This window comes from Macrobrachium rosenbergii, chromosome 36, assembly GCF_040412425.1.
Source record: "Macrobrachium rosenbergii isolate ZJJX-2024 chromosome 36, ASM4041242v1, whole genome shotgun sequence".
NCBI classification, from domain to species: domain Eukaryota; kingdom Metazoa; phylum Arthropoda; class Malacostraca; order Decapoda; family Palaemonidae; genus Macrobrachium; species Macrobrachium rosenbergii.
In genome coordinates, this window is record NC_089776.1 from 7,458,729 (window position 1) to 7,484,834 (window position 26,106).

Consider the following 26,106-nt stretch of genomic DNA (forward strand, 5'->3'; position numbering starts at 1 on the left):
GTCACTGTTGTACTTTCATAAAAATACACTCAATCTATCTTTCATTTCATTCTTTTTGATTCCTGGGCCATTCACAGTTATCATCCTCTGTAAGGGGACAGTGCTGTTGTGCATCTCATGTAGTACACTGTAGGCATTACAGTACTAATGGTCGATTTGCAGCATCCCTTTGGCCCCTAGCTACTTTTACTTTACTTCCATTCTTGTTTCCTGTCTTCAAGCTTGCTGTCCAGCACTCCAAGTCCCTCTTTTTATTGACCTGAGTGTTGAATGGCTAAAAGTGCCCCGGTGCTTGGCTTTGTTGCCAAATTTTCATAAATCATCGCAATGACTACCACAACTCTTTTCCCCTTGCAACACTCATACTTGCCCCTACGATCCCTAAAATCTACACCTATTTACCCTGTTCCAAATGATACAAAAAGCTCTACCTCTTCTTTAGTGTTAAACTTTCGTTTACCCCAAATAATTTGTCCTCATGGGTTTGCATATCCTGCTCTTGCACCTTCGTAGCTCAAAGTGAAATACTATAACATTCAGGTTTCTTTCCTTACAAAATCAACTGTCATTCATCTCAAGTGCATCCATACACAGTTCACAACCTGAAAAGTTAGCACTGTATATTAGTTTTTCCCCATTTGTGCAAATAGCTATGGAGCATGAGGTTGAAAACCCCCTGCCCTGGCCTTTGGGTGGTTTTCAGCCAACTGTCCACTTTAAGAGTGACGTTTGGATGTCGAATGTGAATGAGAGTAAAGAGGTTTATAAAAGCTGTTTAGAGGTGACTTGTTTGCATATTGCTTTGTATGTGAAGTTGCGTGTTGAAGACTGATGTTTTGCTGAAAGGCTTAGATTCATAGCTTTAGTGTTTTGGGTCATATGGATAGAATGAAGAACAGCTGGTAGTGACTTGTTTGTATACTTTGTAAAAGTGGAAGGGAAGAGAAGCAGACTGAGAAATCTGTGAAGTGGTATGGAAGAGGCATTTGAAATGATGTTTCCAGTATCTTGGAAATGCTTGATATAAGTCAATGACAGTGGGTGTTTAGGGCTGCAGATGAGCTTTTATTAAACATTGTGTAAGTGTATGAGGCAGCTGAAACTATCAAATCTTTTTGACATAGTACCCATTCTTGATCCAGCAGTTTAAAGGTGAATGGGGCACTTAATGTGTTTTCCTTTACACCAGGGGATAATGTTTATTATCCCCTAGAAATAGGGTGATGAAGGTGAACCTTTGGAAAGTGCTTCCTCGTTGTAGCGTTCAGATAATCGCTCAGCCAACCATTTTAGTGACTGCTAACTTGATACATTCTGTATAGATTTGAGAGTGGCCTTTGGAGGATGTGAAGCAACTGCCTGATACGAGAAGTAAGATACATTCCCTGGGTTTGGCGTTCGAGAAAAGAATCATGAATCCTTTTGGCGTGTTATTTGGAAGATCACTGAAGAACGATTGTTTGTTTTCTAGTCGACTGGTATTGTTCTTAAATTGTGTGCATCATCTTTGTATGGAGTCAGTTCCTGTGTTGTCAGGGAAGTATTTATTGTTGTTAGGTACTTTGCAATCTAATTCTTGCCCCAGACATCATGTGGATTTTATGTGGATGCCTAGCTTTTGACCGAGGTTCTTTCCACTTCATATAGCAAATATTTTGGAACTTTTTAGCTGACCATTTGTTATGTCAAGCATTAATTTCATATAGTGTACTTCAAAATCAGCCAGAGAAATCTAGTGGCGTATGCGATTAATTGGGATATAAATCCTTTTATGAGCCGGTGTTCCAATCACTTTAAATGTGTCTTGTTGGTCTTATGAATTCTTATATATATAATTGATACTAAGGTGCACCATTTCAGACCAAACATTTCTTTTATAGAAATTGTAAATCATTGTGGCTACCATATAAGTGATATACAAGAGGAATCATTTTAAGGAATGGAATCTCAGAAGAATTTCCTATATACATTTTTATTCTTTACTTTATCAGAGTTCCTGCTCAAGAGCATTATCCTCAGACAAATTACCTCGGGATAATTAACCTGATAGCAACAGGTACTTTATACAAAAAAGTATATCAAATCAACAGGGTTTTAACTCAAGAAAGGGCTTTGTCTTGGAAGATTAGTTGATATAGTTTAAAAGAACCATGTTGTAGATATGTACAGCACAATCAAGCATGTCATGATGTAACTAAAACTCCAAGTTGGAAGACTAATTGACCAAGAAGGTGATAAAGGTAAACTTTACTGAGCTATTAAGAAGTAAAAGCTTTACCAACGTGTTTGAGCAATGTCGAGAATCAGTGGCACGATATTCCTGAATCAAATCTACTACCCTCCTCCAAGTAGGCGTGATTAGTGATGCCCTGTGTAGTGCTGTAATCATGTCCAAAGGCTGAGCATCCTTTAAACACTTCCTGCACCGATAGATGTTTTTGCTGTGCGATGAGGGAGTGTAGTCCATCAAGCTTTTAATTGGGGAGTAACATTCACCTTCTAGTAGACTGTTCGTAAAGTGATCAGGCACATTCCTTCTCTTCGCTACTGTTTTTCAGCCTTCATAACCATTGCGTAGGTAGGAGGAATGCATTGAGTGTAGGATGTTGTCATTGTTCATAGAGAATAGTCAGATCCTTTCCTTTTTGTGTTCGGTTAACGTCACTTTTTTTTTTTAGTTGACACTACCAAAAATACATTAAAAGCACCCAAGCCTTAAGTGAAGTCCCCAAATCCTCAGTTTGATCTGTGTGATTCATGGTGTTATATTTTGCCTTAAAAGAGACCTAACACTTCTTTTCTACAGAGAGAACTTCAGATGTACACCATTTCACTGTAGAAAGTTTGACATATGTATAATGTAATTATGTAGGGCTTTTATTATTTTAAGGGTAGGATGTGGTTCTCAAACTGAGTTGAAAAGTTTGCATTTTTTCTTGTGGTAATTTCAGCCTTCATTCTGGATAAAGAATATTTATTTTCATTCAGTTCAGACTTTAGTGAAAGCCCTGACGGTCAAGGGGATGCAGACTTGTTTAATTGACAATTACTCTGCTTTGAATTGGAATGTTTATTCCAAAATGGTGCCACTGTAAATAAAGTATTTAAAAATGAGGTTTCAATGTAACGAATGTATGAAATTAGTTTCAGATCATTCACAGTATAATGTATAGTATTATGTACATTCATAGACTCACAAAAGTAATACTAATATATATATATATATATATATATATATATATATATATATATATATATATATATATATATATATATATATATATATATATATATATATATATATATATATATATATATATATATATATATAAAGCAATAAGTTGTTTCCTTTAACAGGAAACTTTAGGGAATATACAATGAAAGACTAAAGCATCTGCTTCCTTCATTGATATTGAGTGAAAGTTCATGAAAGTCTAGAGGATGAAATTACAGAAGTGTTTTTGAAAGGAGAGGAGATATATGAAATTTTTAACAAAAAAAGAATGATTTTAAAAGTCAGAAATGAGACTTAGGATGTATGGAATGCTAAGGAGGTATAGAGGTTCCAGGAGCTGATGGATTTAGAGCACTGAGGAGATGTTGTAGTATTGGGATGTTATAGTGGAATGGCTGACCAGAGTGTATATGGTACGTCACGAATAGGAAAGGGTTCTGTATTGCTACGAGGTAAAAGGTATGTGGTTTATTGGTGAAAACAAGTGCATGGATATATTCATCTATGAGTGCTGAGCCATTTTGTCTGAAAGGGGTCACTCCAAAGAAAATACAGGCCACTGCAGTATCACCTACTTCATATACTACTACATAATACTTGTAAGTAGCAGGCTTATCAGTAATACAAGAACTGCTTTTACACTGTGCCACTCACCTCTGTCCTCCATACAGTCTCTTAATCCCTGGACATTAGGGTCTTTGTAACAATGCCTCTTCCACTCCATCTAACCAGCACTTTTTTGTGTAGTGTCTTCATGACTCTCGAATGTTTATATACATGGTGAAATGAAAGAACTTCAAAATATTACCATTAGTACGTCAAAGGCTCAGTGGAAGCATAGAAGGTGGAGAAATGAAAGTCGTTGAAGATGATGGATGAATTGAAGAATTTGATTTGTAGATGTGGCTTTACGGGTATTGGATGATGGCAGCTTGAAAGATGAGATCAGGTATGGGAGAGTTATAAAAAAGAATTTTGGAAGGTAAAGAAGAAAATAAGTGTGTTAATAGAAGCATTAGTGTGTGAAACAAGTGAATTTTATACAGTATGTTGAATATCAGTTGAATAAACAGCATAGAAGCTTTTTAGATGAACTGTATGTGCATTTTGTGTTGAAGGGGAAAGATGGGGGTGAAATGCTGAAAAGTATTGATACAAAGACAATGTGAAGACAAGGTTAGTGTTTGTGAAAAGATGGAATAGCAAATTTTGAGGCAGTTTGGTCATATGGAGAGAGTGGAGGGGGGGTTGATAGGGTTGCAAAAGTTTTAGGAAGAAGGAGACGGTGAGTTAGAAGGTGTTAACTGGACAGTTTGGAAGAGATGTTGAGATGGAAGTGCCTCTTTATCCCAAAAGTGAGTGTGGGGAAGATAATATTGTGGAGGGGCAAGGGTCATTGCATACTTGATGGGTATTCCTGGTGCCTATATAAAGTAGCTGAAGTTGTTGAGTTTTCTGCACAGGTTTGCCTTCCTGATTCAAGAAATACTTCATGAATATGTCTGTTTTGTTTGTCCGTTGAGACTGACCCCTTTTAGGGGTAACAACTTATTGGAAATACATACATACAAATGCACACACACACATATTGTGACCTAATATTTCCTGTTGATTATAGTATCAAGTTTTTTTTTTTACTTGAGCTTAAATAGTTTGAGTTACTTTGGTATCAACATGTTTCTTGATGGTGATCCATAATCCAGATGGAAAGAATCTCACCAGGTGAAGTGGTAAACGAACATTTATTTGAATGTTGACGTGTCATTTGAAGCTGGGCCTTTTTGTTACAGTTAAACTGCAGTGCCGTATCTTCCTTTCAGAGTAACAGGAGGGGAACTTTTCGACCGTATCGTAGAAAAGGGCTCTTACACAGAGAAAGATGCTTCTGATCTTATAAGACAAGTTCTGGAAGCTGTTGACTACATGCATGACCAGGGAGTTGTTCATAGGGACCTCAAGGTAAGGTCTCCTCCCACTTTGTTTCAGTTGCCCTTGTTTGTGCATCTGCAGGTTGTACTTAGCAACAGAAAGAGAATTTATGTGGTACTGAGCGCTGCCAAGGGAGAATTTGATCTCAGCTGCTTAGCAGTTGTAGATAGCTAGAGTTACCTCTCAAAAAAAAGCCAAAGCATCTCTGTTTTAACATAACAGTTATGTCAGTGTTTTTTCACATACCAGTAGCATAATAATTAAAAAAATTGTAGGTTTATATTGCTCAAAATGTTAAATAATGTATGGCATATTTTATTTTGTCTCAGTTAATGTTTCCAAACTTAGCATTTGTTCTTGTCTATGACTATGGCAGATTGATTTTGAAGGAACTCAAAGAACTCTATTTCAATGTTTTTTTAATCCCAGGACACATAAACAAACTCACATGCACATGCAGTCAACTTCCTTCAAATGGCTTGTCCGTTCTTCACACAGAATCCAATTTTGTCTAAAGCTCTTATATCTGCAACCTTACATAATTTGTAACCCCTTCCCGTTTCACTGAGCCAGTCACTCAAAATTCCACAGTATTCTCTTAGTAGGTGACCCCTGCCTCACATTTACCTTTGAATTGCAAATATTCACCAATGTATAACACACAGTGAACTCTCCTTGTTTTTGTAAAAACCAACGAGAAAATTTAATACAACTTGTAGATGTTGTCAGCTGCTACATTTGTGTTACTGTTTTAGTTACTACGACATTATTGTTTTATGAGCACTTTTGTAAGGTGTGTGGAAACATTTGAACCACTTTTATTGATGGTCTGTTAGCCGCTTTCTTCAAAAAGGGCAAACGTTCTTGGGTAATCCCTGTAGTATAAACGAAATTCAACATCAAAACTTACTAGTCTGAAACTTCTATGAGAAGATTAAAGCTTGTCAACAAGATATCTTTTGGATTTGATATGGTATGGAGAATCAATTTTTTATGAACCTTCAGGCCATATTATGAGACACAGAAACAAAAGAGCAAATTAAGGGGCTACTGACAGTTTACAAGATTTGCATATTTTTGAAGGGAAGCATTTAGAGGTAATGGGTTCAGTGCTGGTTGTACTGTACTCATAAACATAACACCACACATATTTTATCCATTGTCAAAGTGGTTTGTAAACAATCTTCACTGGTACAGCACCAGAAACGAGCATACAATTTCATTGCCTCTCAGTGATTGGCATGAAGTTTCATTTATACTTAATTTACTTTGCATTGTCATAAATTATTTTGTGAACCTTTCAGAAAAATGATTTCACTGTTGTCATCCTTTTACAGCCAGAGAACTTACTCTACTACAGTCCTGATGAAGACAGCAAGATTATGATCAGTGATTTTGGTCTCAGCAAAATGGAAGATTCAGGGATCATGGCTACTGCGTGTGGTACTCCAGGTTATGTTGGTGAGTGTATCTATGGCTCTTGTGTTACCAGGCTGTTGTTAACAGTGCTGTAAGATCTTGCGTATCAGTTAATTTGTAGTGTTTGCTCAGGATGTTCCTTGTCTTGCTTTTGACGGGTTCTTGTATACCTGGTACATGAACCCCATTTCTTCATTTTATATTTTTCAAACATTAAGGCATTGACTTGATAACTATCCATCTCTTAAAGCCAGCGTATTTTTCGTTAAGTTTTGCTGTGTAGGGTGACCAAAAGCTGCAAGCAAATGTGAACTCATTTTTGTGGTTCTCGTCTGGGAATATGAGAAAATGATGGGAACCCTGTCTTCGTCTGTTGTTGATATAATCCTAAAAACAGAGTAGATGGCCATTGTCCTACCTAGCTGATTACTTCTGTTCTGCCAGTGCCTCCTCCAGGCTTGATATCAAACTTGTTCTTTCCGTTGTCATTTCCGTTGATGCTGGAGGGTCTTGGTAGAGTCTTCTTGGAAATAATGCAACTCCCATTTGGGGCCCTAAAATAATGAGAGATGGTCTCAGTTGCCTTATATGTCGTGACTGTTGACCTCCTGCTCTTGATCTCGTTGTCTACCACAGTAGTGATGAGATTCATGACCATAATTGCTGATGAAGGAGATTCCTTGAAATGGTTATAGACGTATTATCAGTATCTGCTGGGAACATTGCTGCATTCTGATACTTGAGGAAGACATGAGTGAAGCACATTAGTCCATACAGATCTATGAGGAGGAAATACTGGATCTTCTTCTGAATAGAGATGTGGCATGCATTCTTAAGTGGAGTAGGCTTTGAGACATGAAGCTTAACCCTTCCAAGACTCAAAGTATGATAGTTGATGCAGAACACATACCTTTGTACAGTATCCTGATTTACATTTCAGTGGTACACTTTTAAATGTCAGGGACTCCTCAAGATTTTTTGTGCAACTTTTGATAAGAAATTGACTTTTAAAAAGCATATACAGTACATAATATTGCTTCCTTTTGTTTCTCAAAAAGTCAGTGGGTAACTTGAGGAAGTGTTTTTGAATGTTTTATGATAAAACTATGATATCTTAAGTGTTTTAACACTTTCCTCCTTTCTTGCTTGGAATACTGTTCTCCAGTGTGGTCTCCAGTGCTGATTCTCATCTCAAACTCTTGAACAGTTTTGTCATCAGTCAGGTTTATTTTGCCAGCCCTTAATGTTGACTTGTGGCATAGACATAAAGGGATTTAATTATGTTTGTTACATAAAATGTTCTACAAAAACAAACATCTTCTGTACTCTGCTTTACCTAACCTAGCTGCTTTTGCTGACAATACTATGCAAGCTGCAGCTGCAAACTATTGTTTTCTAGTATCAGGTTTAATACAACTCCATTTGCTGATGACTTTAATTTGGCCACAACTAAAATGGGGAACAGTTTACCTAGTGCAGCTGTGGAATCTTCTGATCTCCAAATGTTTAAGTGAGAGGTAATTTCATATCTGCTCTCTGCTAATGTCTCCTGAATTCATGTGTATCGGTTTTATTCTCTATTCCCTCATATTTAATTACTTGTCACCTTTTTCCCATACAGTAACTTGTTTTACTTACAGGCTGATTGTCCTTTATTACAATATACAGTACAGGCAGCCCTGGTTTACAACAGGTCCGGCTTACGATGTTCCGAGGTTACAACGCTTTTCAGATATATTCATCAGAAATTATTTCCCGGTTTACGACGCATGTTCCAGGGTTACGACGCGTCGTACGCCGATCCGACGGAAGAAATATGGCTCCAAAACGGCAGAATAATAAAAATTTGGAGGGTTTTTTGGTGAAATACTCAATAAAAATGCAGTTTACATTGTTTTCAATACCCAGAGCATTAAAAGTGAGGTTTTCTTAGGATTTTTGACGATTTTCGACGATTTTTCGGTTTACGACGATTTTCGGCTTACGACGCGGCGTAAGAACAGAACCCCCGTCGTAAACCGGGGACTGCCTGTACTATCACAGTACTGTATATTGTAATATTTATTGACCACTTAATCTCATTATTACATTGTATATTAAAACAGTTCTTAGAGAATTTACTTCCTTTTTCATGATTATACAAACATAGTTGTCAGAAGGTTACAAGGAGTGTGTGGTAGAAAGTTCAGTGCATCAACTTTCCTTTTTGTATTTTCAGCGCCAGAAGTCCTAGCACAAAAACCGTATGGCAAAGCAGTAGATGTGTGGAGTATAGGTGTTATTGCATATATTCTACTGTGTGGGTATCCGCCTTTTTATGATGAAAACGACGCCAACCTTTTTGCACAGATCCTCAAAGGTGAGTTTTCTCTGCAGAAGTTTCAAGGTCGCTGGTGAGTTGTTTTGCCTAAGATCTTGCCTCGTCTGTGGATGATACGCTTTTGTTGCTCGTAATATCAGGTTCTTTACCAGAAATTGCTAGCGCTCTTCATCCTTCAGAGAGAGAGTGTCATAGAGCTTTCAGTCATAAGTGAAAAGGTGCCTTAAGTTATGGGCTCATAATATAAAAATGAATGTTAGTTTCTCTTTTTAGAGAAATAATATATTTTAGGTGCTGATGACAAAAACAAAATATCCAACTTGAGATGGTGTAACTATTCAACATAGTAGATAGGAACTACAAGAAAGAGAATGAAAAAATTCTGTACAGGTCTAAGAGTTATTCTAAAATTTTTATGTGAACTAATGTTGTATTTGTAATTTTTGTGTTAATAGAATTATATACAGAGACAAACAGATGCATAAGTTGGTCAGGTACAGCACCCAACATAGATAACAGACTTTTGAGGTCCATTATAATTATGCCAAAACTTGGATCTTTTGGTTTATTAATAAAAATATTTTTAAGAAAACACTAGGAATTGACATGCGTTAACTAAATCGGTCGGTACAAAATTTGAAGACGAGTCTGTTTTACAAGTTACTGAAGAAATTTTTTTAAAATATCAATTTTTTATTTGTATTCTTTCATTGATCAGCCTCTCTTATCCTCAGGTGAATTTGAATTTGATTCTCCTTACTGGGATGAAATCAGTGAATCAGCAAAGGACTTCATAAGGCAACTCATGTGTGTTGATGTAGAAAAGAGATATACATGTAAGCAAGCACTTGGTCATCCATGGTAAGTTCTTCATATTTTACACTTTGAAAACATTTGAGACACTGGAATTTAAATAGATGTTTTCTTGATAGAGTTTAGTTTTCCATATAACAGGAAATTGCTTCCTTCGAATTCTTTAAATCATGATATGTATAAGGTTCATGGTAGTTATATATGGTGGGCTCGTCATGAAGGGAGAAAGGCACGGGGCTATCTGCTGTCATCCCGAGACTTCCTGAGAACCAGAAGGCTACTACCTTCAAATCCACCCTTTTTATTGGAGTGAGCCATCAGTATTACAGTACTGTAAGAGTCCAGTGTTATGGTATTCTTTATACTGGAACCATACACTTTGATCAGCTTCCAATCCCTCTCTCCAACCAGCTAAAACCAGGGAGGACCAGGCAGCAGTTGCTGCTGACTCAGCAGTGGATGTATGGGCTCCCTTAATCACCTTATCCCTGGCTTACAAGGCCACTAAGGTAGAGTTGCTAGGTTGTTTTAGGATTCTTCACCCAAAGGGGTATATGCCATGCTACTTGGCATACTATCTGAGTGTCGGAAATTGTCACACGTCCTGGCATGATGTCCCACTCTCACAGTGTGGTTTTCTGTTCTTTGGTAACCAGGTCAAGCTGCTTTCTGGCTAAAGAATTCAGAGCTTAGGTTAATGCACATCTTGCAATCTTTGCTCTTTTTGAGAGATATGAATTCGTGTAATCCTGTGTGGTAATATGCAGTCAGCAACTGACGAGTCAAAGACCAAGAATCTTAGGACTGTTGAAAGTTCAAATATTCAAATATTAACTACAGAGGAGCAAACATGCAGCCACATTCAGGCTAGGACAGGATTGTCTATTGCCCTCGTATCATTGGAGTGATACTTGATGATGGACTTAAATTGAGGGGGTGTTTGGTTAATGGCTGGTAAATGCACTAGTGATTGCTTCAGATTTACAATCAGTATCACTCATAGTTCACCAGTTCAGAAGTTACTGAAGTAGAAAAGGAAAGAAGTGGTTCATTGAAGCATGATTTCAATTTTGTAGTTGTGACGAGTGACAACAGATGATGCTTAGAAATCCCTTTGAAAAATATGACCAAATGTCATTGAGACAGGAAAGATCACCAATAGAGCTTGCTTTACAGAAGTCTTACTGGTGATTCAATAAAAAAAAGTTGGATTCAAGATATTCAATAAAGCATCAGTTGAGGAAAGTTTTAAATTCTGATGGGATCATAGAAGGTACGGCAAAAGTATGGTAGCTGGAGAAATTTGAGTCCTTACCTTCTTAGGAATTGGCTAAAATACATTTCCATGAGGAAGGATAAATGCAGGATTTGATAGCTGGGCAATTTAGGCAGCCAGGCACACGAACTACCTCAACAGTAAACTCCTTTAGGAATTTTGCTGGGAGAGGATTTATGACAGATGTCTTAACTAATCTGTAAAGACTCACAAACCCAACGAACCTTGAAATAGATAAAATAAAATAGATACCAATGGGAAGGACTTGGGATTAATGAGGGGTCCTGTAGGAGATTCAAGATGCATTGCAATTGCTAAGAGAATAATTAGAGGAAAATAAAAGCCAAAGAGCACGACTTTTCCACTAGAAGAGGAAGCTACAAATCCTCTCAGGATGGAATTGAGGAGGTAAGTTAGACTGTTAGAAGTTGATGAGCACTTTTGTTAAAAGGACCACAAATGGGAATGAGGTCAGGATATCAGATTTCTTGGTACTTTGAGAAAAATTTATTTCCTTCAAAGTACTGTACAGTGGTACAGTAATTCCTAGCAGACATACAAGAAGCATGAGTATAGCAGTAGGAGGAGAGGTTAGGAAAGACTCATGCTTGCTCTTTCAGCTAGAAATTTGGGGGCAAACAAAGGGTATGAATGTGGCTGCATGGTTATGGTAGTCCGAGGGAATAGGATGATGGATAGCATATCCCATCATGCTGATAAGAGAAGATGCAAGAGCTAACTTCCATCCATGTCAGTGTGAGTAATGGAACCATTCTAGGTTGGGAACCTTTTGTGGATGAAAAGATTGGAAAGACTTGTGTCAAGTAGTAAGATAGTCAAAGAAAGAAGCAAAGTTGGTTGAAATTGGCAAACAGTAGCAAAAGCAGAGAGTATTAATAGAGATTGGAAAGACAGTTTTTGGCTAACTGCCATCATAGAGAGGAGATTACCCATTATTTTCCCATGTGTCTCTAGATTATCAATCATTCCCAGTTTGACCAATATACCAGCTGCAGAAATACCAAACTAGTACTTGTAGGTATACTGGGAGTGGGTACTTTAATGTGTACATATAATTTTTGTCATTCTATGTTTTTTAAATACAAACCACTGCCTTGCTATTGACTGAATGCAGATTTCTCTTTTCTGGAGATCAGCTCCATAGTAAGGGGGCCAGGTGAGTAGTTTTTCCTAGCTGAAAGAGGTTTTTCTTCCACAACGTAACAGAGTAGTTTTCGTTGCTAATCTTTTACAACAATGCTACCTAAGGGACCAGTTCTTGAATGGAACTAAAAAGGATGTCCAAGATTTATGAAAGTTGAGCACAAATGATCTAGAGATGTGATTAAGGAATGGTGCAAAGAAAATTACTAACACCCATTATATGAGCACAAAGTGATCTGTGAAGGAAGGACTCTGGAGAAATCTCTGAGTTAAACAACAAAAGGTGAAAAGAGGACAACACTTTAGATAAAATATGGAAAGAAAAGTATTGCTCGCAAAAACAGAAGGGAAAGCATAAAGCATCTACCCTCAAGGACAAAAGGTTCATATCTGGTTGGGTATGTGAGTTCAGAATATTGTCATGTAGGGTAGCAGGATTTTAATTTTCTGCTGAGCTTGGGTACAGTCACCCACTTCCAAATGAAGTATAAGGCTATCTCAGATAATAGTGTGTTTATTCTGAGCACGTGCCTCTTTTATAATGTCATTAAAGTAACTTTTTAAATTGACTTTGATTGACTCACTGAAGATGGCAAAATGATTATAAGGCAATGGTTTTGGTTTGTTAAACTGATATTTATTGTTTTAAATATTTTTACTTTCCTTTTGTCATACAGCGTAGTTAGTGATAGTACATATTTAAGAAAATATAATTCCAGAGTTGTTTTTCACCGTTTTTCCAGGATTTCTGGTAATGCAGCAAGTGACAGAAATATACACAGCTCAGTATCGGAACAGCTCAAGAAAAATTTTGCAAAAAGCCGTTGGAGGGTAAATATAAATCTTTAAGATGCATGTTGTTAATTTTAATTTTTTTATTTCTTATTTGAAGTCTATCAAGAGTCTGTATATAGATCCTTTGGTAACTACTATCCAACTTACTCACATTCAGGCCTGTTAAGATCTTACACGAGAACATAAACGGTCATGAAGGAAGAAGCAAAGTAGTTTGGAGAATATGGAATACTTATGAGAAGTTGTTTTACAAAATTTTTAAGATTATGGTAAAATTATCAAAATCATTTATAACTCTGAATATAGAAAGCCCTCAGCTGCACTGCTTTGCACCCCTGCATAATGTATATACTCTAGATTTTGTCCGACATTATACAGTGGTTAACGCAGTGGCTGATTCATGGTTAAAAGAGACTAACATAGTATGGGACTTAACAGGCCTGTTCTGCATTTTATAATTCACACCAAACTTCTGTCTTGCTGTCGTTTATCTACAGTGCAATTCTATTTAAGATTTGAGGCCTGGGTCTCTCTAGACTGCTCGAAAGGTAATGTGGTACATGACGCATATGATGCTGCCTAGCTCAAAAAGATCTTCCCACATGTGAATAAGCGATTTAGGGGATGTACTCTTGACTATTTCTTTTGTGCCGTTAATTCATATTTTATAAAAAAATAACAAGTGCACCGCAGAATGTTAAATGAAGTGTTTGTATATATGTTGATGCATATTTATGTCCATATATGAGTCCGTGTATAAGTGTACACATACATCTGAACATTTGAGAATATGCAGTATACAGAATCAGTTTACTACACGTCCATGTAATCTGCTTCTCTGTGTTATTAAATGTTTATGTGCCCTCTCGTAGAAAATCTAATGACGGATATGCAGTGGCCGGTGAGTTTTTGGTTTTTAGTTTTTATGTTGACACTCAACACGTTTTATAATAGCGAAAGAAACTTTTTTTTTTTTTTTTTTTTTTCCACCGGACACTCCTTATCAGGGAAACACCTTACCAGTGAAAAAAATATATATATATATATATATATATATATATATATATATATATATATATATATATATATATATATATATATATATATATATATATATATATATATATATATATATATATATATATATATATATATCTTTGATACATTAAAGGTACTTTGAAGTGCCAACATACAGCTGTTGCATTGGTGTGCTATTTTTATCATATAATTAGAATATGTTCGTTGCGTTTAAGCGTCAGATGATGAAAGGAATCAAAGCATTGCAGTTTTTACTCATTTAAACATTAGAATAATGAGTGATGCTCAGTTAAAAACTCACTCGAGCCCTCTTTGAAAGGAATGTAATTTCATCTGCATACAGATAAGTCATCACATAAAAATTTGATCTGTGACGTACTCACAAAGGAAGAATTAAGAGAGAATACGAATTGAGCTTATAGAAATCGAATAAGGTCCTTTTTACTATAATGGCAGAAAGTTTTTCCAAGCTTCCAAAAGCTGCCTTTCAAGACAAGTGTAAATGGCACCAAGGATTCTTTGAGGTATCCTGTTGGATGTTGCCTTTTGCTTTTAATCCAGCGTGTTTCATCTTTTCCAACCTATTTATTCAACTTCTTGAATTCTACCTTACTCCAGTGCTCACCTCTCTGTTTAGTTTAAATTTCCAAAAGCAGTCCAGCTATGATAATATTTTGGACACCTTAAACACTTTTGAGTGGTCATCAACTGCAGTGTTTTGACTGGCTGCCAAATAAACAATCCTGATTCATCATCTTGGGATTGAAATGGAAATTGCACTTTCTTGAAGCTTGATTGCTATTTTGTCTTGAGGCATTTCGAACACACAGTTATGTCAGTCATAAAAGATAACTTTGTATGTGGTCTGCCTTGGTATCTCTGTTCAGAGTTGTTTTAAATGTCACTTCAGAATTTTTGTGGGTTACTGTTTGAATTCATACCCCAGGACTGTCAGCTGTATCCCAGCTAAAAGCAATTAATAGGGTGAAGTTACTTGAGTTCAGTGAAGTGTTGTACAAGGAGTCTTTTGGATACTATCTTGGAGGGATTACCATCTCAGAATTGCTCAGTATAGAGAAGGCAATGTATTATGAACTAAAAATTACAGCATTGTTCATTTTCTGAGGTGGGTTATTTCATTTTGATGATGCTGTCTTGAATATTACAATGAAATATTCACACAGCTCAAATAAGAATATGAATTGCATTATTATCAAATTTAGGATGTACAGTATCAGAAAGAACTCTGGCAGGGGCAGGATGAAAGGCTGATAAGTGGTTTAAGTGAAGTAAAGATTGTGTAAGTGCTAATGTTGGCGAATAACTAAGGTGACATAAATTAAAATTATTATGGTAACACTTAAGGTTTTAGTGTGGGTGGAAAATATGAAATGTTTGCCAGTGCCTGAGGGAATGCCTGGATAACTGTTGCCAGCTTTCGACTTTATGCCAACACTGAAGGCTAATCTAAAGGAGGGTCCTTCTGCAGGCTATGATGTTGTCCTTATGCTTGAAAGTTCTTGAGCTCATCCCCTGCCTAATGACCTAGTACAGTATGTGGAAGCAGTTTTAAGTTGTGCTTGTCATAAATGAACATCTTCTGTACATGACTGGTTGAATGATTCTTTTGCTTTACCTGACTTTCTGCAGAACTTAACATACAGAATGCATCATATATGGCTGTTCTTGGAAGGGATGATGTAAGGATGTAAATTGTGCAAACATATGGCTGTTCTGGGAAGGGATGATTTAAAAAGGTTAATTGTAAAAAAAGTTATGGCAGAAATTGTGGTGTCATGATGCTATGTTCCAGATTGATGAAGATGACCAAGTGGAGTTAGTAGGTTTTAGGGGCATGTAGGCCAGTTATTGTACAAATGTTTTACAAACTGTGTTAGGTACCTCAAATACCAGTAACCCAGGCAAGCCCACAGAGCAGAACATTGTTGAGTTCATGCACAAAATAAAAATAAACTTTTTGTACAGGAGTTGATCGATTAACATCTCATCTTGATTGTCAGGATTTCTATTAAGCAAGTAATAAAATGATAGAAAGGAAGTGGAGTTGACGGTTACAAGGAAGGTGCGTGGAGGCATGAGATACTGCTTCACTGATTAAACTCTTCATTACTGCAACATTGGAACACTGCATTTCCATGTGTTGCTCAAGGCCTTCCAAATTCAAAGAGCTGCTTATGTTGAACAGGCAGTTGTGTATAAATTGTGAAGGAAAGCTGCTAAAAAGTTTGCCCTTCCTCAGCTCTCACTCCCCTCCTTTTGTCAGCAGTAGACCTGCGACCTCCTCCATGACCACAATAGCTTCAAGAATCCCTGAGTGGAAAGGCTTAAATCTTGGAGCTTGACCCTCAGTTAGTGTCTGATGATCTTAGAGGTTGATAACAGATTTTTAAATCTGTTGCAGGGCTCTCTTCTGTTACTGTAGAACCCAGTGGTAACCTCATTCTCCATATAACATTATATTTATATTTTGGAATGGGGGAGGACCCAGTTGAATTGTGGGATTGTAAGGCTTAATATGGATATTGTACCATAATGGTAAAACAGTGATAGTATTGTAATATAACTAGTGATGAAAGTGATATATAATTATAGATTTTTTTATGGTTAAGCAGTAACACATGTTAGGAACTAACGGGGAAGGCCATCTGGTAATTCAGTCCAAAATAAACTGAATGTTCAGACTTCTACTGTATAAATGGCAAATGGCAGACAATTCTGATTACACGAAAAGAAGTGACATTTCTATTTGGCATTATATTGATTATCTTCGTGTAATGATATTTTGTAAAAGTGTCTGCAATCACTTGAAAGACTTTCTTCACTGGAAAACTATCAAGTAGTCACAGATTCAAACTTGTAAATTCTTGAAATGTAGTAGAGGAAAGGGTTAACATTCAATGATTTGTATGTGTTTGCTCTGATTTATCTTCCTGGGATGATAACTGTGGGATTCTTTTCTCTTTCTTTTCCCTCATAGATATTTCATAAATAATTTTGTGGGCTAATCTAACACCAGTGGCAATCTCTTAAGTTCATGGCTGTCAGTATCATCCGCCTGTTATTTAGCTAAATCAAAATAATGTTGTGGGTCTCTCAGATTTCATGGTTTGATTATGTAATCTGCTTTAATCTCTACATTGATGACTATATGAAGCACACTTGCCACGTGATAAAGATATGTAAAAATCCAGTTATGTGTAAGGAAAATATTTGAAAACACATCAGTTTCAAGACCACCTTCAAGAGAAAGGAGAACAGCCAAGGCAGACAGATATAATTGTTTACAGTGAGACACTGAAAAACAATAGGTAACCTCCTCATCCAAAACATTTAAATTTCCTGTTCGTCATTATATATGTCCTTTTAAGATGTGCAGCCTCAAATGTCACAAGAAGACAACCAACAAACGTGTAATTTTCCTTGATTAAGTTAACACTGGGTGCTGACTTTGTGAGAGGAGGTTCTTCCATTCAGGCTACAGATCTTGAAAGGACAGGCAAAAAGAAGAACAGCTGGTCTTGAAACTGCTATATGCTTTCAGTATACTTCTTAAAACATTCAAAGATCTTTACATTGATTTGACTAATGCATCATCCATATGTGATGAACCCAAGATACTCTAATGATATTCATTAATCCTTGAATATGCTTATACCCATTTCTATATATTTTACTATTCCACTTCCTCATTGTTTATGGGTCTTGTTATACTTGCTCCCAAAATACTGCCTGTGAAGCAGAATACCTGAGGTAGCCCTAAAGAGATTTTCCAATAGTTTTCTTTAAATGAGGAAGGACAACTTGCAATTCCATTCGCTAATCTTCTTAGAACAACCAAACCTAAGTACGGAATTCATTGCGTTAACATTTTATGGTGATAAGGCCTAGATTTATGATGCTTGTTACGGCCTCTGTATTTCTTTCCAACAGCTAATTTTGATGCTTATGATATTAGTTGAGGCGCTATAAATTTTAGAGTGGCCTCAGGTATAGAATTTATTGTTGCAACAACATTGTACACTGTGCCTTTATAGAACTCTTAAAACTCTTATAACAAAACAACTGTAATACACTACTTTACCTTTAAAATATTTTGCTACTCCAGTGGGGTAATGTACCTGTCTCGGCCAAGAAGTTCCTTATTTGTTTCCTTTCGATGGTTACTAATATTCAGCATTCACATCTGCTTAACCTGTTGTATATAATTCTTGACTGTTATGCAGTAACCACTAGGGTTGATATTAATGAAGGTTCAGTTATTTTAGCAGCAGCTCCTGACATAGCTAATTCATATTCATTAGAATTTTGTAATAAAAAAGGCTTATTAAAAAGCCCAGTTGTTTGTGTGTTGTGATTGTCATTGGACAGGGTTTTGTTAAAGCCAAAATTTTACTCCAACTTAGTCTTATTTGACCTACTCGGAGATTTTTTCACTTATACGTTGGACAGATTAGTCTTAGGTTCTGCTGTAGAATTTACATAGGAATACAATATAATGATACTACCCTTCTCTCACATCTTGCCTATTCTGGACACTGTCACTTATATATCTTTTGTAAATAGTCTTCAAGCCTATAACAGTAATGCTCAGTTAACTTCTATTTGTACCACAAGTAATTTCTTAAAGTGTTGAATTTTCAGTCAGCTGTTTACCTTTCTAAACTCTTGCATACCATGATTTATAGAGATTATTCACTTCTGTATTGTCGGTGATTCGACTGGTGATTAGAGGCTCAGCCCAATTTCAAATTAGACTGAAATATTTTCATACGTTCAGATGAGTTACTCTTCTGCATACAGCAAGTAACTAATATGTTCTGTGCATCAGCAAAATTCCAGTTTTCTGCCAACTTAATAATTGCAAAAAATGTCAAGTGTCTCAAATTCAAGTCGACAACACTGAAAAATATGAGGTCTTTCATTCCTAAAGTGAATTTTACGAAGAAAATATGTCTGGCTTGTATAATGCAGGGGTCAGCAACCACCGGCCCAGGGACCAAATCCATTCCGTGAGGGATTTCAGTCTGGCTTGCCAGCGTAACACCAGGACACTAATTATCTAGCAATTTTTACCCAGTTTAAGGCATTAAGCATCCTTATAGTACATTTGATATCATGGTCCTCCTCTGAGACACTGCAGAACTGTCTAGCCTGCTCTCTCCAAAAGGCTGCCAACCCCTGGTCTAAGGTGTTGTAAAAATTGCCGACAGCTTCTATGGTACTGATAATTTTGTGGACTTCCTGTCATGCTCTTGCTTGGTGATATTAATCGCTTTTAAATAATGTACAGGCTACATTAGTTTGAAAGCTAAAGCTCATTGCTCAATCTTTTATGTTTCTTAGTACTGATTGATGCAACTCGGTATGCGAAATTCTCGGAGGAGTTAGATGTCCAGCATCTTGGCTGTCTAAGCTAGACTACTTTTTCTAACCTAATTAAGCTGGACTAATTCTTGGTATTCAGTCGTTCTTTTGCCACGAAATACCGCATAGGTTGGCACGACTGGTCTTCACACTAGCTTGCCTGAAAGGCAACAATATTAAAAGGGTTATTCATTATTTCTTCCTTAGTCATTTGTAAAAATACCATCCATGTAGCCACACATTATATAGGCTTAGCCTGGCGTCTTGATAGATTAACGAAAAAGTAAGTAGTAAAAATTTAAGATCTTTCTATAGTTGATGTCTCCCATTATCGTTTTTGGATGTCTAGTTTGTGTTATTGGATTTACACTCTATATATTGCATTCGAGAGCTTTCGTTAGTCATAGGAGCGGCCATGCTTACTTATTTTACCAGTGAATGTATGCAAAATTGGTAGTGCATTGTAATGAGACCATATCAGAAGTATGGGAAATTAAAAATAGACAAACATCAAAAGGCCAAAATAATATGGAAATTAATAAATGCAAAGAATCTAATATTAATCATTATAAACCTGAGAAGAATTACAGATATCTGTGATTCAAATATGCAGGACTCATGGATTGCCAAAACGAATGATATTAGACTTAACTCGCAGCTTTCTGAGTCATAGCTTTCCTTGTACGTACATAAAGAGAGAAAATGTATTTTGCTAAACTGCATATATCACACTGAAATAGTTTGCTGAGAAGGTCTTTATCTAGTTATATTTGTCATGCTAAAGTTTGCATGCTCTGTAAAAGCTGTGTTTTTCAGATGTCTGGCACATACAGGTCATTAATGTCTTAACCGGTTTGTATTTTACACAAGCATATACAAGTAGATAGTTTGTTTAATACAATAGTTGATTTTATGTTATATAAAAAATATGGGAAGATCTTCTTGGGCTGTCTGTGAGCATCAGTAATTTGAAATTTTATTTCATATGAGCAATGGGTTCTGCTCCTCAATTTGTTTCGTAAAATTTGTTTTTGAATGGAATGGTAGAAAACATTGTAAAGACTATTTTTCCATAGTCAATGGATCATTGATTTAATTAATGGAGATGTACAATCATTAATATAATATGTCAGTGTATAACAAATAATGTGCATTTAAGTATATGTACTGTGTAGACATTAACGTCGCTCCAAATTGCCATAGCCATGTTCTTCAACCAACAAAGTTATCATGGGAAATCTGGTGTGTTGTAGAACCTTATGATTAATGGTAATCTGGGATGTTTAAGCACTGTCAGGAAATTTTCCAGCATTATTCATCTGTATTCATACATGTATAGAATATGCAAGCAGATATTAGCACCTTCTGCTGCTGTTACTGTCATGTCATCAAGTGAACGGGAAACTATAACTCTGCCGAATAAGATTTCTGTGATGAATGGTCGTCTAGGCACGCTTTTATTGATCGCTCAACTTTTTGTTCCTTTCTTTGAACGTGGGGTGTTTACCCCTCAGTTATTCAGCTTTTCTTTTCAGGTATTTCACTTTTGCTTTCATCTAATTGTACCTATTTATCTGTGCAGTGGACTCATTACTTTTGCTCTTAAGCAGGTCTCTCTTTTTTTTTTTTTATTCAGCTTGTAATTCTTGGCCCTTGCACACATTGCAGTTGTCTCTTACAGATTGCCATTAACCGGAGTAATTTGTTTCTATTTCGTTTCTATTTCTGTCGTTTTTATTCACTTACACCTTTCTTTCACTGCTGAGTTCAGTTGTTGTTATTATTTCAATGATTCTGACTAGCTTCACAGTTTTGAAGCTCTGTACGTGATGTTTTATTTCATTTGCAGTTCATATTCTGTTCAGTCCATTTAGAGCTACACCAATCAAGTTTAGTAATATTGTATATATATACCATACTTAATTTTTGTAGTGAAAACTGGTTCACTACTTCGGCCTGTGTAACAAACCCCAAACTCCAGGCCAACAAAGAGAGTGCATTTTGTTGACCCAACTTGTTTCGTTTGTCAATACACTTAGCAATCCTTTTAAAAATCAACAGAAGTACACACTGTCAACTCAGCAAGGCTCGGCGATTTGTTACCAGTAAACAGCAAACAATCTTAGCCACACAGCAAAATAGTTAATCTCTGCAGTTCTGCAGAAATCAAAACTAAACACTTGAACTTTTAGATTGAAAGGTTTCAGATATGTCAAGGTATCACAGATGTTTAAAATTCTGTATTTAGTATTATTAAATTCTCTTTAGGTATTTTAGTAAAATTATGACAGTTGTCTAAGAGAAAGGGAATTTATTCACAAAAAAAGTTACAAAGAACAAGATTTACATGATGTTAAGCTATCCTGATTCCTGATTTCTTGAAATAGCCATAGCAAATGGCTAGAAACTAGCAACAGACTCCTGTAATAGAAAATAATTTGTTAGGAGTGTAACAAATATTCTTCTAATCTTGATTAGGATAACAATAATTGGGAGAGAAAGAGACATAATGATGTGTCCTTAGCAGCCCCAGTTCACGTTTAGGTATTGTCAGAGAACACAAATAGATGACAGTTAGTTACTCCAGGAAAGCAGGGTCCCCATGGAGGCTTCGTAGGCAAGTCACGGCATCACTGCCTGTGATGGCAAGGAATTCTTTGTGCAGACTTTAGAGCAGGAACATGTGTTAACTCTGGAGGCACCATAGGAGCATGTAGGCTCTGGGCAGTCTTATATGCTGTTACGTTGGACATATACGACTATCTATCCCCTCAGACCTTTGGAAAGAGAACAGAATAGTTACTAGCACAGATTAAGTCTCAGCCTCTGTTTAGGAGCAAGAGTCATGAAGGGTGTTGACCCCTCTTTTGATTGACAGCTGTAATGAACTAAACTAATTTTGAGTGGTAAGGTCTTCTTTACTAAAAAAAAAAAAAAGCTTAGGCTGTACTGTGAGGAATCTAGGAGACGAAAAAGTGGTTAGTTGTAGGTACATACAAAGGAACAGAAAACAAGAATTAATTTTTTCATACAGTCATGCTACTCATAGTGTGGATATCCCACCTCCCAACTGTAGGGCCCCACAGGTGCATGCATGTATCTATCTGTATGTGCTTAATCTGGCTACTGCTGTTATCTGTAGCAAGAGTATGGTGTGTCTGAGGGAAATTTATCAAAGACTAGTGTGGGCAAGTATTGATAGTGTTTTTGTATGGAAAAAATGTTAATTGCATATGTATGGTTCCAGTTCCAATAATGGGCTGCTGTTGTTGTGGAAATTTGATTCCAAGTGTCGCAATTTTGAATATTTTAGAGCAATTTTTATTGGAACACTAAGGCTGTGAAATTAGTTTTTATTGGGTGCTAGGTTATGCAAGTGTAGCTTGCAACAAAATGGCTAATAGAGGAGTTATCAGTAGCCCAATACAACAGATTTTTCTGTCCTTGTCTTTTGGCAAAATATGTTAGGTAATAACTGGAAGATGGGAATTACAACGGCAGTCCTATGGGGGTGGGATATAGTAGATGCTAAGAAAATACAAAACTGTATTTTACCATTTAAGAGTTGCCCGCATTTACAACACTAAGGCTTTTATTGACTGTTCAACCAGTCACTTTGTAGTTAAGTTGAACCATAACAAAACTCAAAGCGTAATTGTTAGGAGGTCTGGGATATTGGATTCACCCCTCCCATTTCCTGTGCAATATTATTTTTTAAACAGTTTCTCAAACTACATTAAAATCATATGAAATTTTAAATGTCATTCCCGACTTCCATTTCACTTTTGAGAAATGTATCCAACATATGTCTTCCTCAGTTGAGCAAATAAATTAGTATATTGAGAAAGTCTTTCAAGATCGTAGATCTCGTGACAAGAAGCTTCTTTCTTCTGGGACCAGCAACAAAGGGACTTAATGGCTGATACTACCTATGGGCTCATCTGCCATTTAGCAGACTGAAATTTTCTTCCTCCTCTATATGTGATACATAGCATACTTAGAGCCAAAGCATGGCTGTGTAATGTGATAGTGTAAGTGTATAAAGCATAGTTTTTTTTTTTTTTTCATATTTTAGCACATGACATTTTTGATGACTGTTCATGCAACACTAGTTTGACATAGATAAATGAATCATGTCTTTATCATTCTTCATATTTATTACAGCAGTCTCTTGCTCTGTTCGGTCATGTGATGAGTGAAATGACTTGATTGGTAGTTATGAATAGTTTTGTTAGAGCGTTCATATGGATTTCAGTAGTCTTAATGAAAACAAAATTATTGGAAAAAAGATATAATTATAATCAGTAGACTTCCGTAGATACCAGTTACAGTTGAATAGTGTGTATTGTTGAAGAGATCATTTCTAGTATTAAGTGCAAAATTACACTTTATTTAATAATCACAATATTAAAGTATCTTTCCTGGAGAAACATAAAGTTTTCTCTGAATCTTCAGATTATTTTCCATATGAAACTGGATAGTAGTAGAAATTGGGATTCATGATGTGTATTTTATCTGTTCATAATAAAGGTTTAACTAATTTTCAAGGCAGATTCAACCTGGTGACAGCTTCAGTCCCTTTTTTTAAATGTAACACTTCTAACTGATATTTGGAAACCGTCAAGGAGTAGTGACATGGTAATTTGTAAAGGAAATTTTTGTTGTGAAGTTGGTTGAAAAATATGGCAAGGGAGCTGAATTTATTTGATCAAGAGACATCTCAGCAACATGACTACATTAATATCTTTGCAAGATCCCAGTGGGGTGAGATAAGTGTGTTAATTCTGCTGGAAAAGTAGTTTATTCCTAGAAGACTTAGAATGAAAAAAGTTAATCCTGGTTTGATACAATTTAGTTACAGTACAGTAATGTCAAAAATACACTTAGCTCCGAAGTAATGGTACAGATGTAATATTTCAGTAACAGATAAAGATGGTTTGACTTGTGAATACCGCTGTAAATTGAAATTCTTGATTAGACTCTTTGTTAGAAATCAACACTTTTCTGTGCATCTTTTGGTAGTGTGTATTTTAGATTAAAAAAACTTTGATTAAGGTGTTTGGTACATCTCATATTATGATCCTAGATTCATACATGTAATTTTTTGGAGAAGTTATTAATTATACTAGAATTACTTGAACTAAAAGAAGGCAATGAACAAACTAGTACAACATAATGTAATTTGAAGTTTTTGGTGGAACTTTTGATAATTTGACTTTGAGAAACCACAGAATTCTCGTTGGTTTTTGAACCTGAAACTGAGAGAGATACACAGAAAAGACTTGATTTTTGCAGAAAGATATTTTTTTAGACATGATGTGTTGATGTCTGTTTAATATTTATTTAGATTTTAAATTCCCCTGGACAGTGTGCTGGCATGCACTTGTCACTAGTAGGAATGATTTTGGTTCAGTTCTATTTTCAAAATGCATTTTGAAAGTAACTGGATGACATCTAATATTTTTAAGCAGGGAAGATAAAAAACAGGTATTGTAATTCAGTTTATGGTACTGTATTTCATTTTCTTTCTACAAGATGATGCACCAGTTAATTTACGCCATGCATTCATTTTTGTCATCTCTTAGATATAATCCTATTGTTCTGCTTTAGTGGAAGAAGGTCCAAGTTACTGCTAAAGTTCTCCAAATGTGGCAGAGGGCTCCAAGCTTTTGCTGATTCAGTGTTGCAGGACGTGTGGGGTGACTTATGAATTACTGGTTAACGTTTTGAGCCTTAGCCTAGAATTTATCAAAAGGGATGATTAGGTTTTTATGAGGAGCAGAATTTGAAAGGGCTGTAACTTGTTTCTTGCAGCAACTTATGCATGCAATCGTGATGGTTCACAAGATGCAGCGACTGGCCCTATCCTCCACGAGCATGGAGGTGGACTCTCCCCCCGCCTGTCCCCCGATTACGGAGGAGGCAGAGGCGAGGGAGGATGAGGAGGAGGAGGAGGAGGTGAAACCAGGTCAGCCTGCCACAACCCACTAGTCATCACCCAGTACACAGGACTGCCTCCACAATTACAACCGAATTCTAGTATCACACCATACATTTTAAAAGTACAGTATAATTCATTCAAATTCCCATACAATATGTGGAATTTAGTATTTATGCATCCTGGTATACCCATACAACTGTAAGGTTAAGGTACACATGTCATCAAACAAATTCACAGCAGCTACAAGTAATGGAAAGAATTGCACATACCATACTGAACGATCATTAGGTAAATAATGTCTTGTCAGTCATATTCAAGTCCAACTTTGTTTGTTTGTCAGGCACATGAATAGCATTGAAGCACTGGTGCCTTGCAAGATGTACAGAAATAGAGCAAATCATACTCACAAGTAGAATAAAATAGCCACAACTCTTAAAACAAGGCTTGCCAAGTGGAGGCAGTTCCTTATTAGTCCTCAGGTGCTTGGCAGATCACCTCACTACTATCAGAGCAACAAATTTTTGTTGTAGTTGTAAAAAAATTGTGCATTGCTTAGTGTTATGTTTTTGTTATAGTATATTATAGTAAGAACAAAGTACTGTAGTGAAAAAAAATTGCAATTCAAGACTTTTAGTTGTAATTTGTTCAACTTCCAAAATGTCTGATTGAGTACAATATCGTACACCGTATGCCTCATTAGAAATTGCTAGATTGATAAACTATTTGTCTGGGGTGCCTCTGGTCATTCAATCAACAATAGCAGTAGAAGCAATTAAGAGATTAGTAGGGAT

General features: G+C 36.3%; 1 protein-coding gene across 8 annotated transcripts in view; it reads left to right on the forward strand.

The window, feature by feature from the left end:
- Positions 1 to 26,106, forward strand: part of CaMKI (Calcium/calmodulin-dependent protein kinase I) — a 154,420-nt gene that overhangs the window by 111,862 nt on the left and 16,452 nt on the right. For 3 of the 8 annotated variants that reach the window (XM_067134488.1, XM_067134490.1, XM_067134492.1), the window contains 6 exons: positions 5,056 to 5,194; positions 6,502 to 6,625; positions 8,802 to 8,942; positions 9,638 to 9,764; positions 12,900 to 12,987; positions 25,189 to 25,342. In XM_067134488.1, coding sequence (XP_066990589.1) covers positions 5,056 to 5,194; positions 6,502 to 6,625; positions 8,802 to 8,942; positions 9,638 to 9,764; positions 12,900 to 12,987; positions 25,189 to 25,342 — 773 coding nt within the window. Of the gene's footprint in view, positions 1 to 5,055; positions 5,195 to 6,501; positions 6,626 to 8,801; positions 8,943 to 9,637; positions 9,765 to 12,899; positions 12,988 to 25,188; positions 25,437 to 26,106 lie in introns of all 8 variants that reach the window. The other 5 variants (XM_067134489.1, XM_067134493.1, XM_067134494.1 and 2 more) reach the window with 2 other exon arrangements.